Below are 20177 nucleotides of genomic sequence, written 5' to 3'. Positions count from 1 at the left end.
AAGTCAAACAACTGACTGAAATTAAAAGTTAATTAAATTAATTGTCATTATTCTACGACAGAGAAATGTGGTGAAAGGTTTTCTGGGTCAATGCAGAAGACTGCATTCAGAATCACTAGACATTCTGCAATGACACATTCTGACAGGCTGCAAGGAGTCTCAGCATTGTCAAAGTTACACAATTCCTGATTGGGAAGATTCCTATAGCCAGCTCCCATCTTCTGTACTTTCAACCACAGCTTTCTTGTTTTCAACTGTTCCATTTGCATTGCTTGTTTCTTCTAAAATTACCACTAAACTTGACAGAGTTGTGTGAGGATCAAGCAGTTTGACAAGGGGTATGTCCACCTTTCTCTCCTTAAAGACACGGTTCTGAATTGTCATAGCTAACATGGAGTCTATGCCCAAAGATGAGAGTGCTGTATTCATGGTTAGTTCGTCTGTTCTCACTCCTGTGAGGTCACTCACCAGTGAGGTGATGTAGTCTTCAGATTTGAGAAAGGCAGTCTCTGAGACTTCTGTTTCCTCAGACATTTCAATCTTGTTCCTGAAATCTTCTGAAATAAGTGATATGAAGCGACTTTTGAGATAAGTAATCTGAGAAAGAACATGATGATACAAAGTTTGAAAGTTCAATTTGACAACAGCTTGCTGAGGATTGTTTATAAGTAAGGTCTTCCTGAGATAGTCATGAATTTCATGCACTTGCAGAATATCTATGCCCTTGGATCCCAGAATGCTCTGAATGTGGTTTTGATTGAGCAGAATGCCAAGGTTCAAAGCACCCCAATTAATGGCCTGGCCTGAGAGCCCACAGTTCCTCCTGTAGAGGCAGAAGAGATCCAGGAAAGAGTTTGCAGCTGCATAGTTTGTCTGGGTGGCGTTGCCCAGAAAGGAAGTAACAGAGGAGTAGCACACAAAGTAGTCGAGCTCCTGGCCTCTGGTAGCCCGGTGAAGATTTAGGGTCCCTGCTACTTTTGGGCTCAGCACTTTGTGAAAGTCAGCCAGCTTCAGGATTTCAAGGTGGCCATCGTGTAAAGCAACAGCACTTTGGAAAACCCCTTTGATTGGACAGCCCACAAAGGTGCTGGCAATGGACTGGAAAGCTTTCTCAACATCACTGGTCAAAGCCACGTCGCACTGCACAGACACGACTTTGCTCCCCTTGTACTGCTGCTGCAAAGCCCTCATCTCTTCTTGCTTCTCCCTGCTGGGAATTCTCCTGGAGAGTATTGCAATACACCCTCCTCCGTTCTCTGCTATGAATTTCACCGTTTCAAAGCCAAGTCCAGTGAGCCCCCCAGCTACTACATAAACAGCATTCTGCTTGAACAGCTGCTTCTGGGGCTCGTACAACGGGATATCTGAAAGCACACCCGTGTCCTTCTGCCTTCTCAGAACAGCAAGGGGGACAGAAGTGCAGGTGAAATAGGACGTCACAGAGTTTAGCCCTTCAAAGTTCTCAGGCTGCTGGAAAACTGAACCTGAGAGATGTCTAAACTGTTTCATATCCATGGAACTGATCCAGGCATGTACAGTTTTCTGCAATTCCTTTAGAGGTGCTTTCTGGAAAAGGTTGGCAACAGAGAGGATATGAAAGCTGATGTTCTCATGATCAATTTCACTGGCGTTCTGGATACATTCAGACTGTTGACTGCCACACACAATCACCACATCTTTAAGAAAGTGCATGTGGGCCAGATCCTCCCAAGACAGTTTGTTGACTGGAGGAAGAATAACAAGGGCATTGCACAGGTTGATACACTGCAACATGTCAGGAGTGGGCTTTGCAAGGGCTGTTCTCCAACCTGTCTCTTGTGCTGCTGCAGAAAGAACGTGGCACAAAACTGATGCTGGCTCTGCAGTAATAATACCCAATGTTCTGCCATGTTTCCCCTTGGGTAACCTCTGAGTGAAGATTTCCCATGCAATGATGAAGTATGACACACAAGGGACATTCTGGAGGAATGGGAATTTCCTTGCATTGAAACAAGCTGTTCCTGGGATCTGAACTCTGGATGATGCAGCAGTGGGATAACATGAAACCACATGATCTCCCACTTTCACTTTTTTCACATCAGTGCCTATTGCAGTGACTGTGCCACTGAAATCAAGACCTAGAAGCCTGTGTTTGTCTCCTGCCTGTGAGTTCCAATACAGTGTGTAACCAAAGTTGCAGCTAGAAACACTAATGGGAAAATAATCTTCTGAGTGCAGACAAATTTTATCCACTTGAATTTCAACACTCTGTTTGTCAAGCTGAGGAGCAGCACTGGTGCATAAATCCCCAGACAAGTCTTTTGCTGCATATGGATTAGAAGTGTACAAAGTGAATGATTGTGCTTTCTGGAGAGATCGTACAGGTTGGATGTAATCTTCATCTACATAGGGTGTGCGCCTGATTTCGGACACATAAATTCTTCCCTGGCTGATGCAAACTTCTGGATAGTCCCCACCTTTGTATTTGACAAGAACATCTGCTAACACTGAGATGTCCAGGGAAGTGGAGGAGCTGAGGTCAATCAACTGAAATGTGATTTCTGGAACTTCAACAACACAAGTTCTGGTCATGCCATACAATGCAAACCCACAGTTAACATGATCCACATATCTGTCTGTTGTTCTGTAGGTGATCACTCTGACGGAGCAGCGGGATGTCTTCTCTCTCAGTGCCACCACTACCTGGCGATAGGCTTCACAGCACTTTGCCAGCTGATCTACTGCTTTCCCTGGGAAATCTTCATTTAGCTTTTGAATTCCCCACAGGAAGAGGATTTCATCATAATCCTCAACCTCCGCTCTCATTTTACTCTGGGCATCGCCTTCCGTGAGGCATTCCCAGCCTTCATACATAACATATCTCGAAGCAGGATGCAAATGTTTTCTGAGCTGCTCAGCTATCCCAAATTTGTCTGCAAACACAAGGACTCTCGGCTTAAACCCCAGATGTCCAATTGTCTGTGAAAGGGAGACTTCTTTCCATTTGTTTTCAAACAGGAACTCATTGTCTCTGGAAGACGATTCCTTCATGAAAGTGATGGCAACACGCTTGAGCTCAGCCAAAACAGAGCCATGCTTGTCCACAAAGCATCCGCAGACCTCAAGGCAGTTCCCAGTGGATTTGCTCATTCTCATGTATATCATCATTTCCTCCTCCAGCGGGCGGAGCACCACCAGGCTGCCTATCCCTGAAGGAAAGCCTGCTCTGGACTGCAGTGTCCTTGAGCTCAAGACAGCCGTCATCTGCAGAAAACAGTCGAGCAGCACTGGGTGGATGCAGTAGCTGTACATGTGTCTGATGGTCTCCTCATTCACCTTTATGCTTGTTATAGCTTCCTTTAGCTCCTGGCAATAATGAACATCACCGAGCTGCCTGAAAATGGAGCCATACTGAAAGCCAACCTGAGAGAGTGCTTCATAAACCTCCTCTCTGCTAATCACTGACTTGCATCTTCGATAGATTGCTTGGAAGGAGATGCTGCTTTCTTCCACCACACCTTCAAGCCCCTTTGCCACTTGGCCAGCAGCATAAACTGCATTGGAGGAAGAGAGAACCTCAAAGGTTGTCATGGTTTTTTGTGGACTCAGCTTGATACTCAGCACTTGGGAACTCTGTGTGAGAACACACGGCGCAGAAAAGCTGATACTCAGCTGGCAAGTGCTCAGAAGCACTTTAGGTCTTGAGCTGCTCATCACACAGGCCAGACCAAGCTCCACATAGAAAGCACCAGGAACTAAAGCCACCCCATTGTTCTGGTGCTCATATAGGTACGGTGTTGTGTCCTGGGACACCAGGCAGCCAAACTCCACGTTGTCACTGTTTATGCCATAAATCAAAGGATGACTGGCGTTGACACCTCTTTGGTTTGCTTGTTGATGGATATACAAATAGTCCATGAGTTTTTGGCGATCAAACTGATATCGTGGAATGGCCACAGGAACACTTTCGTACCCGTTATAAAAGTGCTGCCAGTTGGGATTAAATCCCAGTTCAAAGAGATTTCCTACCAGGGTGAAGAGTGTCTGATATTCTGCATCTGTTTGCAAAGAGGACAACACCTTTGTGCCTTTTCCTAGTGTTTCTTTTATGCTTCGCTGCAATGCTCGGTGAGGACTTATTTCCACAAACACCACGTTCTCCCTGCCTCTGGCTGCAGTTTGGATGGCTTGTGTGAAAGCAACAGGCTCACGAGTATGCTGCGCCCAGAATTTGCCCTGAACAAAGTCATTTTCAGATGCAGCCACCCCAGTCAGTGTTGAAATCACTTCCATTTCCCCCTTCTGCTTCCCTAAAGGCTCTATCTGCTCTTCAAGTTCCCTGAGTATCATATCCATGCTGGGGCTGTGGTACGCAGCTGGAACATTTAAAACATGAAGAAAGATGTTTCTCTGTCTGAAAGCTTCAGCTAACTCCCTCTGGACAGCTTCCACAGCGTCTACACTCCCAGACAAGGTGCAGGAAACGGGGCTGTTGAAAGCAGCAATGCACACCTTTCCAGAGTAGGGATGCAGGTGCTCAGCAATCTCTTCAACAGGGATGTTTCCAACCACCAGCATCCTGCCGCTGGCAGTCTTTGCCTGCAGCCTGCTCCGGTGATAAATCACTTTGACTGCATCTGCCAGGGAAAGGTACCCAGCAATATGTGCAGCAGCAACTTCCCCCACTGAGTGGCCAACAACAGCAACGGGCTTAATACCCCAGTGCTTCAGGAGGGAAGCTACAGCAACCTGCAGGGCAAACAGCAGGGGCTGGCAAAGCTCTGGATTCAACAAGTCCTTTGGGCTGTGATTTCTTGCTGGCAGGAGGCTGATGGCAGCATGCTGCTGAAAAAGGTCTTCTATTTCCTTACACTTGTCTCTGAACACGGGCTCTGAGCTCAGCAGTTCCTCGCTGAACTCCTTCAGAGTCACGCCATTGCCACAGAACACAAACACCAGCTGTGGTTCCCCTTTGGACATGGCAGGTTCCATGCTCACCGCTGACTTAAGCTCTTGCTGCAAGTGTTGGAGGGAATTTGTGACAAAGGCTTTTCGGTACCTGTAGTTGGCATGGCTTCTTCTGCAGGCAGATGTGTAGGCCAGGCTTGGGAGAGTTACAGAGTTCCTTGTGCTCAGCTGCTCAGCTGTATCTGCTAGTGTCATCTGAAGGGATTTAGGGGATGCTGCTGACAGCAGAACTAATTCCAGGGGCTTCTTAAAGGCAGGAAGAGGCTCTGGCTGCTTCACCTGCCTGACTACAACATGAGCATTGGTTCCTCCAAATCCAAAGCAGTTGATTCCAGCTACTCTCCCATACTCACTGGATTCTTCCCAGGGCTCTACAGCTGTGGCAACGGCAAGGTTTAATTTCTCTGTATTGATGCTGCTCATCTCCTTTGAGTAATGCAAGGATGGAACAATCTTTCCATGATGCATCATCAGAAGCACTTTGATTAACCCAGCTGCTCCAGCAGCTGATTCAGTGTGTCCAATATTTCCTTTCACTGAACCAATTTTCAGAATGGAAACTTGGGAAGACCTGTTTTTGCTAATGACACTACCCAGGCTCTCAGCTTCAGTAGGATCTCCAGCAGGAGTTCCTGTGCCATGGGCTTCAATGTACTGCACGACTGAGGGGTCCACACGACTTCCATAAATGCTGCGCAGTAACTTCTCTTGCTCTATTTGAGACGGTCTGGTGATTGGAGTCATGGATCTGCCATTCTGATTGACTGCACTGACATTTATCACACCCCAGATTTTGCTGTAGTCTTCCTTTGCCTGTAAAAGGTAAATTATCTTTAATAATACTAGTAGTCTACAGTTAATGATGTCACCATGAACCTTCCAAGCCTGATGCAGCCCACAGGCTACTCCCCATTACTTATCCTCCATGTAGGGGGTGAGATAATAGCAATGCATAGTCTGAGAGGGATCCAGGAAGATTTTGGGTTTGGGACGTTTGCTAAGGAAATCTGAGGCATAAGGTTTTTTTTCCCCTCCATATTTCCAGTTCAAAGCAGCAATATTGATCAAAAAATGTTGAAAATAGCAATAGTTGAAAGCCTCCATATAAAAAGAAACAGATTGGCTGAGTCTACTAAGACATGGCTCTGCAGCTGATGCCACCACCAAGATTTTGGGGTTTTTGACAATGGAATGGCCTTTGCAGAGCCAGGCATGCTGTCATCAGATGAGGTTCACCTCTCTGAGTAAGGAAGGAGATTCTTAACAAGGGAACCAGCAAGACTCCTTGGAGAGCTTTAAACTAGTTATAATGTAGGAGGGCAGTAATATCAGGCTAGGCCCAAGCAAACTGGGAGATAGTATGAAAAAGTTAGAGGGACAGCGTACTTCTGGGCCCCCTCTGCAGGTGACTCTGAACTGGCTACACTGGAGCACACTAGCCATCTTACAAAGGCAAACCTGGGGCTCCAGATTTAGAAGCCAACAGGGAAATATCTGAAAGGAGGGTGTCAGAGGATGGATCTGGGCCCTTGGTGGTGCCGAGAACCAGGACAAGAGGCAATGGACTGAAACTGATGCACATGAAGTTCCACCTAAATACGAGGAAGAAATTCTTCACTGTGAGCACCAAGCGCTAGAATAGATTGCTCAGAAAGGGATTGGATTCTACCTCACTGGAGACAGAATGTGTCAAGAATCATTTGGACACAATCCTGTACAAATTGACCTAAGACAACCTAGCTTGACCAAGGAGCTTGGACCAGAAATTCACTATGGCCCCTTCCAACCTGACTGATTCTGTGGTAATCTTTTGTAAAGAAGACAAAAAAACACCACAGCAAAGCCAAGAATATAAGGCTACCTTTTAAATGTGGGATCCTTACCCTATGCAAGGGGAAGTGCACCAATTCTTAAGAAATCCTTCATTAATCTTAAACTTGAATTGGAAAAACTTCACTGGAATAGTCATTATTAGAGCTGAAGATACTAAAAAAACTCAGGCAAGCAACCAGTCTTATTTCAGGCTACTTCACAGGCAATCTTACCTTTTTCAGTGGTTTGAGGAAAACAACACCGCAGCCTTCTCCTCTTCCATAGCCATCTGCTTTTTTGGAGAAGGGTTTGCTTATGCCCTCTGGAGAGATCATTTTGGCTTTACTGAGAGATACAAAGGTGCGAGGGTCGATGATGCAGTTCACCCCACCACAGATTGCTGCCTCACAGTCTCCTGGAGTCAAACAGAAGCATACTCATGTTGAGATGGCCCAGGTGACAGAAACAGTAGCAATCCTGGTGTCATTGTCCAGCATCTCTTCAGTCCCATTACCTGATTTAATGGCTCGCAAGGCGTAGTGCAGAGCAAAAAGAAAAGATGAACACGCAGTATCGACAGTCAGAGACGGTCCAGTCAGATTAAATGTGAAAGAGACCCTGTTGGCAGCAATGCTCATTGCTGTTCCAGTACCATCATAATGATTTATTTCACTCACTACTCTGCTGGTTATGATTTCGTAGTCTCGATTCATGAGACCTGGAAAATATCAGATACGTGTCAAGTTAAGCCAAGCCAACAATTGGAATGTACAGCTCAAAACCTGATAGTGTGGTTTGGTTTTCAGTGTTAATACAAAACCATGTGGCATCAGGGCTCCTGTCATGAAGCTTTGCTCCAACACAAGTCAAAGGCAAAGTCACAGCAATTTCCCCTGGACCCAACTTACACAAACATACCAAACATTTGAAAATCCTACCTGCCCAGGAAATGACAGGAAATTCCTACCTGCCCAGGAAATGGCCTTTCCTGATGGCTTAGCTCACTGTATGATGCAGCTAAGATCTCTGTAGTCTGCTTAGACCCCTGTACCTCAGTTTGAGACTGAGATAGTTTTGAGACTCAGGTTGTTTTAGTTTAGCTATGAGAACATTCATCAGTAAGTTACAAGGAGGGAAGTTCAGACATAAACGTACTGGACATTAGCTTCAGTTCCTCAGATGTATATCAAGTTAAAGGTCCCAGTACAAACTACATCAAATACTTTGTATTTATCATCAACTTTCACACTTGCAACCAGTAAGAAATAGTAAAAAAGAACATGGCCTGTGAGAGCAGTTGTGTCCTCTTTTTGGGAACACAACGCTTGAAATACTGTGGATCCCCAAATCCATGAGCAGTAGCTCTATTCAGAGAGCAAGGAGTAGTGCCCTCAGTGGAAGAAGAGCATCTCTCAGTCTAAAACATAATCTAAATCATTTCCCCTATAGGTATATCAGCCAAACTCCCCCAGAAAACTCCCTTTTAAAGGGACACAGATTACACTAGCAATAATGTGCTGTTATTCTAGTGTTGTCCTTTAAATGTCTTTCAACTGGTATCATCTCCTCCCTAACTTTCCTGGTACTGACAAAGGCAGTTGGACAAGTGCACCGTGGTACCATTCTAATGTCCACAGGAGGATTTCTGCTGCTTTAAAAGGATATTAACCCCCAGAGCACCTTAACCAAAGTAATATTGGAAACCAATATACCGGGGAAAAAGTGTAGGCCTGTGTAGAAGCCCGGAAGATAAGGGGCTAATGTGTCCGTGTCAAACACCGATTGCTGCACAGCCATGGAGCCAATCAACGATTGTTAGTAACAACCAAGAATTTTTAGAAAAAAAAGACAAGACAGGACCATGGGGAGGTAGAGCAGCACTTCTCTGGGGTAAGTATCCTTGTCCTGCCCCATAGAGACACAATCACAGGATCAATTAGTTTGAAAAAGACCACTGAGTTCATTGAGTCCACTGTATGGTGAAATATCACCACGTCAACTAGACCGCAGCACTAAAAGCCACATCCAGCCTTTCCTCAAAATCTTCCATGGATGGTGACTCCACCACCTACCTGAGCAGCCAATTCCCATATCCAGTGAATTCAGATGAATTCTTCAGTGAAGAATTTCTCCCTAATGTCCAATCTAAACCTCCCCTGGCAGAGACTAAGGCCATATCCTCTCATCCTGTCTCCAGTTGCCTGTTAGAAGAGGTTGATACCCACATCACTACACACTCCTTTCAGGCAGTTGTAGAGAGCAATAAAATCATGCCTGAGCCTCCTCTTCCCAGGATAAACACCCCCAGCTCCCTCAGCTGTTTCTAATAGGACATGTGCTCAAGAACCTTCCCCAGCTCTGATGCACTTCTGTGGACTTACTCCAGCACCTCAATGTTCCTCCTGAATTGAGGGGCCAAGAAGTGGACGCAGGACCCAAGTTGTGGCCTAACCAGCACCAAATACAGGGGAAGGATCACAGCCCTGCTACTATGGTCACACTATTGCTGATACAGGCCAGGATGTCACTTGCCTTCTTGGCCATCTGGAAACACCCTGGCTCACGTTCAGCAGCTGTCCACCAGCACCATCAGGTTCTTTTTCGCTGGGCCACTTTCAGACTACTCTGCCCGCATCAAAAAACAAAAGACAGCACCAGCACAGAAGCCAGAATGAAGCATTGACCAAAAGTCAACCTGGAGAGGGGGATGATCAAGACCATTCAAGATCCAAGACCTCCAGAAAGTTCTGAAGGAAGGGACTGGACATGATAACTAATTTGCATAGAAAGAGTAAAACCTGTCTTCAGGGCAGGGAAACCAATCTATAAAAAGGTATGCCCACCTAGGATAGAGGGTGTCCCCAGGACAATGGACATATCATAGGCCAACAACACTGCAACCAGGAGTGGTGGTCTTTCCTTCTCTCTTTTTCTCGTTCTCTTTCTTTAATTAATCTCTTCCTTTCTCTCTATTCTTCCACCCTACACCCTCCACAACCCACTGCCATGTGCTGATGTAGCAAGTCAGGGACCAACATTCCAATTTCCATGCCAAGTGTGTAATTTACGAATCAAATTTTTCCTGCAGAAATGAGAAATTACAAATCTTGGATGTTCCCTTCTCCTTAAGGGGAGAACATCACAACCTCCTTTGGGAGTGCCTTTCCCAAGAAGGGTTGGGTTGGGTTGGGTTGGGGAAGCAGTTTTAGCTGTTTCCCGCGTCATTTCTGTGCCTGAACACAGGAAGAAAAGCACCAAAGAGATACAGGAATTGTACCGTGAACTTCTAGAGTAGCCTGGTAATTCTTACCAAAAGTAACCAGTAGTGCCATAGCACAGTAGCCCTACATCTCCAGGCAAGATCCAGCCTACATCCAGTGCCAGATAACATATTGAAAGGTTATGAAGGGTTGCTCCAACCTTTATGAACTTCAAACACACTTTCTTTGCCGTGAAATTTTCATCTTACCAATAAAAACACCTGTTCTGGTGCCACTGACAGATTCTACAGGAACTCCTGCATCCTCCAGGGCTTTGTATGTGCATTCTATCAGTAATTTCTGTTGTGGATCCATGCGTTCTGCTTCCATATTATTAATCCCAAATAGGTGGTTGTCAAATGAATTAAATCTGAAATACACAGACCAGAATAGGATATGACATATGTATAAAAGATGCATTTCCTTCTAGACTCACAGTAAACATTTTTTGCAACTTCATGGAAAGCAGAGCAGTAACTGGTGTTTAGGCCACAGTTCTCAGTTATAAAATTCAAAAGAAATATTTATGAGCCAAAGATGTTTCATGTCCCACCACAAAATATGTCATTTTATCAATAATTCTGCATTTCAGAGGTAAGAGCACACTCCTACCCATTCTTACGCTCATGGTTAATGCACTACTACCAACTGGATTCCTCAAACTATGAAATGTGCAAGATGAGACTCCCTCTGCTGTAATGCGGGCATAGCTAAAAGGTTACAAACAATTATTGATTTCTACATGATTTTTAGCCAATACATACCAATGCTTTACAATTTAAAACCAAAAGGTAGAGGATCAGCTCACGTGTTTTCAACAGATACCCATGTTTCTCTAATAACACATTCATAAATACTCTATGTGTGTGTGTGTGTGTGTGTGTGTGTGTGTGTGTGTGTGTTTGTGTGTGTTTGTCTTAAAAAGCATCTTCAAAATAGGCCCATGCTTACAAAAGACCAAGTCTGAGTTTAATCTGTATCTCAAGATCAGATTTATATGGCCTTCTATAATTTCTTGATTCCAGAGCAGGATTCAGTATCTAACATGGGACTAAGCACTAAATTAGTTCTGGGTCCTATGGTTCAGCCCTGCCAGGTACAAATTTCAGGAGACAACGAGATTTCTTCTGTGCGTGTCAACTTCTCTTTTGAATGAAGCTCTCCAGCCTGAGGATCTAAGGTGAATCTGGAATTCCAATATAAGACTCTTAGGTTGACCCTACTGTAATTTGCTGTTCTTCACACTATCACAGTCCCTGAGCAGCAGTACCCATAGTCTAAGTAACTACAAAAATCAGTGGTGCAGCAAGGTAACAGACTCACTCATCAAGAAGAGCAGCTCGTGTTGTGCACATTTTTCCTGGCTTGTTATCACCTCCATCATACCACTCCTTGGCATCAAATCTCTCAGGGGGGATTTCTACGGTGCAGTTTTTGCCTTCTTCCAGGACTTTCCAGAAACTGTCAATTCCATCTCCTGTCATACATAGTTTATAAAACAGATTAAAGGATGAGTTCCACTCCCCATGCAGACTCAGAAATGCACAATCAGCTACAAGGACCTCCTGCATGGAAATCTAGGCTGCTTAAATAGACCTGCCACAGAAGTAAGTGATCCTTCTTTGGTGAGAGGAAAATGAAAAAGCATGACTGATCCCCTCACTGCCTGTCTAAAACCAAAGGACTCCCACAAAATCCTTAACCACCTTCTCTCCCCATTTCCCTTACATCTCACTGCATCTACTCTAAGTACTGTAATAAAGCAGGAAACTTTATTTTAGATAAACCCAACCTGTTTATATTACAGGCACTGCTGATAACAATGTCCAGCCCTTCATCTGGCTCCTGTCCCTATGGATGTAGAGTCCTGTAACAATGCACAATCACCCAGACAGTGAACACGCAGAAAGTTCAAATCATCCTACACCCATGCAGCTCATTTGTGAGAGTTTCATGTGCACCTCAATGCCCTGCCCACAGCCAGCACTGCAGTTTCTTTTGTCTGTCTGTCTGTCTGCAAACTAATTCAAGCCAAGTAGTTTCCAGCACAGCACCACCTTTCAGAAAGATCCCACAAGCAGAAAAGCAACAAATTCTACTAAGGGACAAACATGTTGGTTTCCTCCATTCCAACATTAATAAAAGACTGCTTTTCAATGTTCACTCACAGCCTGCTTTGCTTTTACCCTAAACTTACCTCCAGGAAAGTTGCATCCTATTCCAACAATAGCAACTTCATCTGCAGTATCAATCTCCATCTCCTAGGCTGAACAAGACAGGAGTAGTGTCAGCCCAGTAAAAAATTATTCATTTACCATTGAAGAAATATTAGGTTAAGAAGTGAACTTCTCACAAAGACACAAACTTGTTCAGAACTTAGTTAATCTGGAATGATCTGCTGTTGGTTGTGATGACAAATGACACTGCCCACAAGTGACCACAACTGTTCTATATTTTTCCTCTTGTCTCTACTTTTCGAGGAGCGACTGCTCATATTCATACTTTAAAAATTTACTTCCAGGTTCCATTAGCTAAGACAGAAAACATTGAAACGCCACCTAGGAAAAGTAAGGAGAACAGAATCTGGCTTTCTAAGAGTAAATGCTATTTTACCAATAATGTAAATTCAATATTGACACAAGAATTGTTTCCTTTCAATTCTTTCAGAATTAGCTTTGATTCCTCTGATTCTATTATTTCTTATTTTGGTGTAGCTGGTAAACTAAAGCTGCAAAGCCCAACACAATATTTATATCACAAATGTATTTTTAAACATTTTTCCTAAGTTAGTACTTATAATAGCAAATAATAGAAAATTAGGACCTTCCAATCACAATATAAAACATATTGTTGGCATCTCTAGAGCTATCCAGTGAGCTGTGCAACTCTTACCTTATATCCCAGCGGAGTGGAGAAATATGCTGAGTCTGTGGAAGTAATTTATGTAGGGTTCTGTGTGGCTCCTTTTTAAATGGGCATGCTAAATCATGGGGGAAATGCGAATGTGATTAGTCTGTGACCTGACTAAAGTTCAAAACTATTTCCCTGATGTCATAATTTTCTTGAAGTCAGCAAGGACAAGAGCACTATCCATCATCTGACAGTTAGCAAATAATAAACAGAAGTTATGTTTTAACAAACCATAGATTCATATAATAGTTTGCATTGTAAGGGACCTTAAAGATCCTCTACATTCAGCCCCCCCTGCCATGGGCAGTGTGTATTACACTAGACCAGGTTGCACAAAATCCCATACAGCCTGACTTTTTTTACTTTCAGGGATGGACTATCCACAAATTCTCTGGGCAACCCATAAATAATTTCTTCCTAATACCTAATCTATACCTATCCTCTTTCAGTTTAAAGCCATTCCTCTTGTCCTGCCACCACATGGCCTTCTAAAAATTCCTTCTCCATATTTCTTATATGTCCCCATAGGTACTGGCAGGCTGCTATGTAATCTTCCTAGAGCCCTCTTTCTCTAGGCTGAATAACCCCAGCTTTCAGCCTATCTTCATAGGAGAGGTGCTCCAGCCCTTTCATCATCATGGAATAGCCCAGTAAGTTTTTATGATCTTAAGAATATGATTTAAAAGACTCTGTCTTTAAGGTAACAATTCGATTTGGCTTGCTCTTAATATAAATAAATATGAACAAGTGTTTAAAGCTCCATCTATTTCTTGGAAGCATTGTAAAAATGAACCTTCGCAGTTCTGCCTCAGAAGGCTTTAGAATTTTTAGTATTTGTCTAAAGATTTTGGAGTTACTAATTAGTGAACTAAAGAATCTTAACAAAACATAAGCAAATCTTACATGAGAAATTATTGAATCCCTCTTCCTAAACCAGCAGAGATAGCCATGGACTGCAAATAGGGCATGAATAAAATACAGAAAAGCCTTCCACCAGCTCTCAATGCACTGTTGAATTTCCTGCCATATGTTGTAAGAGAGTATTTTAACTTTGCCTTGCTGCTTCTGTTCATGCTTATCCATGTGACTATAACATATTCATACACATGCTTTTTAGTTGTGGGTGCAGAATGTGATGAGGGCAATTTGCTTGCTAAAATTCGAAGGAAAAAATTCTACTTAGGATAATACAACTAAGTGGGAAAGGGAATTAATTTCCTTTTTAATGATACCAATAAAAAAGCCACAGTTTCTATTTTGTGTCAAGATTAAATTACAGCAGTGCTATAATCTGTCTCCAGGAAAACAGAGCATAGCCTTTATGTAGAAATACATTTGCATGAGAACCTTTTGTATGAAAATGTTTTGTGTGTTAATTTTGTATCATAAAAGCTAATTTTCATAATTATATAATTATCCAGCAGAGTAAGAATATTACCTGTTGTATCGCACTGTTATGACTCTGTACAGGTCGGAGAGTGGGGAGGAAACTATAAAATTCTTCCAACTATATGGGAATGCAGTCAAGAAGAAAACACACATCCTCAACAAATCAATTCCCATTTATTCCAGAGTATAAAATGAATCAATTATGCTACAAGAGCTGGGATCGCTCTTGAAACTCTGCTGATTGACACATGTTAATACATGTATCTGCTGAGGATACCCCTCTATAGAATATAAAAATTAAGGCCTGCTGTAAAATTCTATAACTAATTTCAAAACATATTGAACCAACACCTAAGAGATAAAATATTGTGATATTCTTCACACCCACTTCCCATTTAAAAAAAATCAACTGATTCCTATGATTCAGGGGGTGAGGGCACTGATTAACGAGAAATGGATGGATGACTACAATTGAATCGAACTATTGGATGGCATATAATTACTCCTGTTATTGCATCAGCTGTTTCTATCTTTTCTCATATTGCCTTTCTTCATCCACAAACTGAGGAAGATAGCTGGGATACAACCATTTATTACAATGTTTGTGTCACAGGGTTGATGTCAGAGACTGAAATAGTTAATGCCTCAAACACTGATATAAAGTTTTCTTCATTATAGCAAAACTGAAAGGAAGATAAGATATATAAAGAAGCCTTTGAAGCCCACTCATCCCTTAAAAATGCCTGACTGGAACTTTGGACTGAAAATCAAACTGCTAAGATTAGATTAAGGGAAATGCAATCTTCACTCATCTGAGAAAACAAGTGAACAAGGAAAAGAATAAGAGTTAAACCCCCCAGCTGTGCTGAGGTTCTTCTCTGGCTGGGTTTGGGGTCGGGGAGACCATAGCTCACAGAAGCCAGGTTTACACAGACTCCCTCCTGAAACGCAGGTGGGAGGTGGTTTCGGGGTAACCTCTCTCAGAGTCAGCAAACACCTATCCTCCCTTACACAAACTGGCCCAGCTGTGGAACCTCCAACCCCACAGACCACATCCACAAGGCATTCAAGTGAGAGGCAGATGAGGGGGGTGCCTTAATCCATCAAAGACCCCCCCAAAGTGCTCCCCAGAGTGTTGCAACAAATCCAGAGCTTGTTGTAAGAGACAATGGCAACCCCTCCCCCCCAGCTCCCAGGGAGGTAGCTGGGTTTTCCTACCTTGCCTGAGTGTATTCTCATCGGACCTATGCTTTTTGGGGGCACCTTCACCACCTAGAAGATCAGCTGGAGAGGATAAATGGAACATTGGTTGCAATCCGTGGATGGTGATATTTTCTTTATTCTCTCTCTGTCACTCTCTTTCCGTCACCCCCACCTCTTTTCTATTTCTTTCTTTCTTTCTTTCTTTCTTTCTTTCTTTCTTTCTTTCTTTCTTTCTTTCTCTCTCTCATATTTACTATCAAATAAAACCTATACTATTGACTTCAGCATATGATCTTGCACTGCATATAGGCAAAATCTTACAAAGGGAAGATCTTGTAAAATCATGGCTCAGGCCTGCTACTTTGGCTAAGCAGAAAAGGACTATGGGAAAGTGACTCAACTGAATTAGAGATCGAAAAAGAAGTTATGTAACCATCGCATGCTCACATCATGGTGTATAGTGGTTGGGTGAATTGTTTGTTATTATTTAAAACTGTGTACCTCATAACCAGCTAATTGCTTAAAAAGACCTCATTTTTCGAATGAAGCAGTTCTCCTTTTCACTTGCCTGGGGACCCTGCATTACTACGGACCCTCATCTCACAGTCTTGTTTGCAGCTTAATTTGAGCAGAAGAATTGCTAATAATTTTAATACCTGGATCTCAACACCCTCTGAAACCAAGGGAAAGCCTTACTTTCTCCAGCCTTCTCTCACCTCCAAGTTCTTGGACTCCTGAGGGCCATTCTCAGCAGTAAAGACCGAGGAAAAGAAGGCTTTCAGTAATTCTGCCTTCTCTGTGTCTTCCATTACCAGAACACCATTCTGATTCAGCAGCAACAATACATTTTCCCCAATCTTCCTTTTAATCTCCCTTTTAATGCTGCTGTATTTGTAGAAGCCCTTCTCTTCTAAAGCCCTAAGCCATGGGATTCCCCTTGGCAGGTCTTTCAAGAGGCCAAAGTTAGCTTTTCAAAAATTTAGGGATCTAGTCCTGCTCAATGCTTTGCTTCCTCCATGCAGGATCCTGAGTTCCACCATCTCATGATTACTACAGCCAAGGCTGCCCCCAAACTTCATGTCTTCAACCAGTCCTCCATGTTTTCTTAGGACAAAGCCCAGCAACGTGGCCCAGCAACGTGGCCCAGCAATGTGGCCCAGCTGTGTCCCCTCCCTGCCTTTTGCCCACCAAGAGGCATCCCTGAAGAGGAGAGTGAGAATCACAAGGACTTGACTGTCTGTAAGCATTGCTCAGCAATGCCCAGCTCCAGGTGGTCTAATACAAGTCTAATACAGCCTGTGTCAGAGACTGAATGTTATAAATTATGACTTTAACATCTTCATGAAGGACCATTGCCTATTATAGCAAAACTGTATTACAAAAGCTGTAGAGAAGATCACCAAAACCCTGAATGGGGCCCTGAACTGCTCACTGTCCATTGATGAAGACAAGAATACGTTCACAGAACGATCAAGCTTAGCACGTTCAAGGTGGAGATGGCAGCCCCAGGGCTATCAGTTGCCAGGCTGGGACAGACCCTCAAAGACCAAAGGTTGAGAGGAAGATGAGAGGTTTTGGGTGTGTAATGAAAAAAGCCTCTGGTTTGAGGCAGTGAGCATCCACCCTCTGCTGTGCAGAGGAGCTCAGCTGTGGGGCCCCTTCCGCCAGAAAAAGCCACATCCACATGAAGGACAGCTTAGAGAGTCATGGGCCATCAGAGGCCATCCCCAAAGGGGTCCCCAGACGCAGAGCATGCACCAAAGCCCTGCAGCACGATGCAACAAATCCACAGTGTTGTAAGGGATAGTGTCAAACCTAAACCCCTTACGAGAGGCACCTGGGTGTTCCCACCTGGCCCAAATGTATATTAATCCACAGGATTCTACACTTTTCGATGTGGCTCTGTGATGGGGGACCCTCATCACCAAGAAGACCAGATGGAGGGGAGTAACAAGACATCATTGGGATGCCCAGAAACGTGATAATGTTTATATCTAACTCCTGTTTATACACTTTTTATGTTTATACCTAACTCTTCCTGTTCCCCCACCCACCCATGCATATTTTTCTTTTAATTTCTTCTTTCCTTCTTTCTTTCTTTCTTTCTTTTTCTTTCTTTCTTTCTTTCTTAGTTTCTCAGTTTCTTTGTTTCTTTCTCAGTTTCTCTTTGCTACTATAAAAAAAAAAAGTAAAAATTTTTTGGCACCTACATCTAACCTTCTTTGATTTTAATCATGTTTTTTGGGTATTTCTGGGTCTGATCAATTTTATTCACAGAGGCTTAGTTTACATTGCTCTTCTTTTTTAAAAAAGTGTTTAAACCAGTTCATAATAGCCTGACATGCACCAGCACTGCACAGAGATCTGCCACAGTGCATCTGGACAGAAGCAAGATGGGTAAATAAAAGGCCACATGCAGATTTCAGATAAATAATAAAGGGGAAGACCTTGGTGCCTCCCTGTTTGTATGTGTAGCTTGGCAGTCAACCTGACGGGGAGTTGACAAAGAAATACAGCAGCTCTGCAAGTCTGACTTTTGGCACTGCTTGTAAACATGAACATTCTTATGGCTCAGACCTCATCTGACACCATCTGTTTTTTTATCTAGTACACTGCATAAAGTGTACTATAATGTAAAAGAAAAGAGCCCGTGGCTTCCCACAGTGACAAAAGTTCATTGGCTATTTTCCCTTCCAGTCTTTGGGGTCTGCTTCTGGAGCAGAGCACAGTTATGGATGAGACAGAAGCTGAACTGAGGACAAGGGCTGTCTCTGTAGTGTTCCAAAACCACTAAGAAATTACATTATGATGCCTTGATGATCTGAGTGTACCTCATATAAAAACAGTTTCTCCTTGAAGATAAAATACAAACATTCATAACATTTAATGCTGATACAGTAAAAATGAAAAATACACTCATAATTTATCTAACTTATCTTATAACCTATGACCTCAATTACACAGGCTTTCTTAGGAAGCCACATAAATAAAATATTTCTTGAAAATATATTGACTTAGATTTCCCTATTATATGGAAATCCTGAGCAAAGTTCAAAACGTTAATGATTGATGATGAAAGCCATATAAACAGTTCAGAGTCAAATGAAATGGCACTTCTTTACACCCTATTTCACAAAACTTTAACCTACATGGAATCATAATCTAATCTTTGTCACCTCCATACTTTTCTGCCTGATCTCAAAAAACAGCAACAAAAAAAAATCAAAGGAGAATCAGAAACACACTGTAGAACCTTCAAAATCACAGAGAAGGTTCCATTCACAGATATATACCGTGTTGCTCCAGATGACAGCATGAAGAACACAAGACAGACTTGACCCACTGTGGCCCTGAGGAGGAATTACCTCACTTACCCCTCAGCAGAGTGCTCCCCACCAGGGTTATGTTCTCTTGCATGGCAGGAACTCTCTGTAAGGGCAATCGCAGATGTTCAAGGAGATTTTGGGAATGGCCGTGTACTGTTGTAAACACATTCTCCACAGAGTTAGCCTGCCTGCCTGCCTGTGGAGGTTCTGTTCCACATCAATTAACGTCCTCCCTATTCAGGTAGAATGAGTTTGTTTGTCGCTCTTCAGTTTATTTGGTTTGTTTCAAACTCAGCCCATTCACAATAATGCATGAGACACCAAAAGGATTTGAAATAGTTCCTGGCAATTTGCCTCTCTCTAAATTCTTGCTTTTATCTTCCTGTAACCTTAGAATGACCCAGAAGAGTCTGGACACACCAATTTTTGCTTTCCTGGTAGAATACTCCTTTAGAACACATTATTCTGCTAAACAGACTTTATGGAATTGGCAGACAGCCCCATGAACTGTGAGGGGGATCTGCTGCAGATTCAAATGAATCAAATGAATTCAAATAAATTAAAACCTCTTCACCTAGAACTGCTCAGCCACTCTTGATAGCAACTGTGCAAGGATCTACATGGCAGATGAATGTCTAAGTGCCCTTAACAGTTAATGGAGGTCTGCTCAACAAAGGTAATGGAGCACTGTGGTGGTGCATTCCCTTCTCTGTCCCAGGCCACACTCACATCTGAGAAATGCTCATCAGGCCTCAGCCTTGGTGAACAGCACCTGGGCTCAGCTCCTCTTGAGCTTATCAGAAACACTGTTTGCTCCTAGGAGCTGCTGCTCTCTAATTAGCTCCAGGTTTTTTTCATGAACAGCCTTGGAAATTATTTTCCTTGCCTGAATGGCTTAATATCCCTGTTCTCACACTTTCAAAGAAAGTGTGCCAACCCTAAGTGTGGTCAGACTGGAACACTGTTCTCACTAAAGCCACTCTCTTGCAGCCCTAGGTACAGTGGTCCAAAATGAGTTCTTTGAGCTCTTCAGGCTGCAGTGAGCTGTGACCAAGGACTGAGTGGGGCCTCTCAGAACCTGCAAACTCTGAGGTTTGCTGTACTTAGTGGATCACTGAGAAACAAGGAATCCTGGGCCAAAAACCCCACTCCTCAAGGCTCAATCCTTCACTCATGGAGGAGATGCAAAAGCATCCAAAGTGAGTATTTCACTGCCTTTAAGGGGAATTTTTCACAGGTACCTTGCACTGACCTTTGTCTGTGTGCATACACACATACACATATGCTACAGCAAATCTGGGAAAGATGCTGCTCTCTTAGATGTTTAAGT

General features: G+C 43.2%; 1 protein-coding gene across 1 annotated transcript; it reads right to left on the bottom strand.

The window, feature by feature from the left end:
- Positions 1 to 201: 201 nt before the first annotated feature.
- LOC130248843 (mycocerosic acid synthase-like) lies at positions 202 to 12287 on the bottom strand. The gene is made up of 6 exons (XM_056482867.1): positions 12217 to 12287; positions 11343 to 11496; positions 10229 to 10389; positions 7274 to 7477; positions 6993 to 7174; positions 202 to 5760 (listed from the first exon to the last, which is right to left on the bottom strand). The coding sequence occupies exons 1-6, from the start codon at positions 12275 to 12277 to the stop codon at positions 202 to 204; spliced, it is 6321 nt and encodes a 2106-aa protein (XP_056338842.1). The 5' UTR covers positions 12278 to 12287.
- Positions 12288 to 20177: the final 7890 nt, after the last annotated feature.

Source organism: Oenanthe melanoleuca, chromosome 2 (assembly GCF_029582105.1).
Source record: "Oenanthe melanoleuca isolate GR-GAL-2019-014 chromosome 2, OMel1.0, whole genome shotgun sequence".
Classification (NCBI taxonomy): domain Eukaryota; kingdom Metazoa; phylum Chordata; class Aves; order Passeriformes; family Muscicapidae; genus Oenanthe; species Oenanthe melanoleuca.
The sequence above is the reverse complement of the archived record's forward strand: the minus strand, read 5'-3'. Positions and strand labels throughout refer to the sequence as shown.

What these genes read in the sequence shown, in the direction of transcription:
- LOC130248843 (XM_056482867.1), bottom strand. Translation starts at nt 12,277, where the DNA reads ATGGAGATTGATACTGCAGATGAAGTTGCTATTGTTGGAATAGGATGC. An exon ending in AGGATGCAACTTTCCTGGAG is followed by an intron (nt 11,497 to 12,216) that starts GTAAGTTTAGGG and finishes TATGTATGACAG; the next exon opens with GAGATGGAATTGACAGTTTC. An exon ending in CGAGCTGCTCTTCTTGATGA is followed by an intron (nt 10,390 to 11,342) that starts GTGAGTCTGTTA and finishes TGTGTATTTCAG; the next exon opens with ATTTAATTCATTTGACAACC.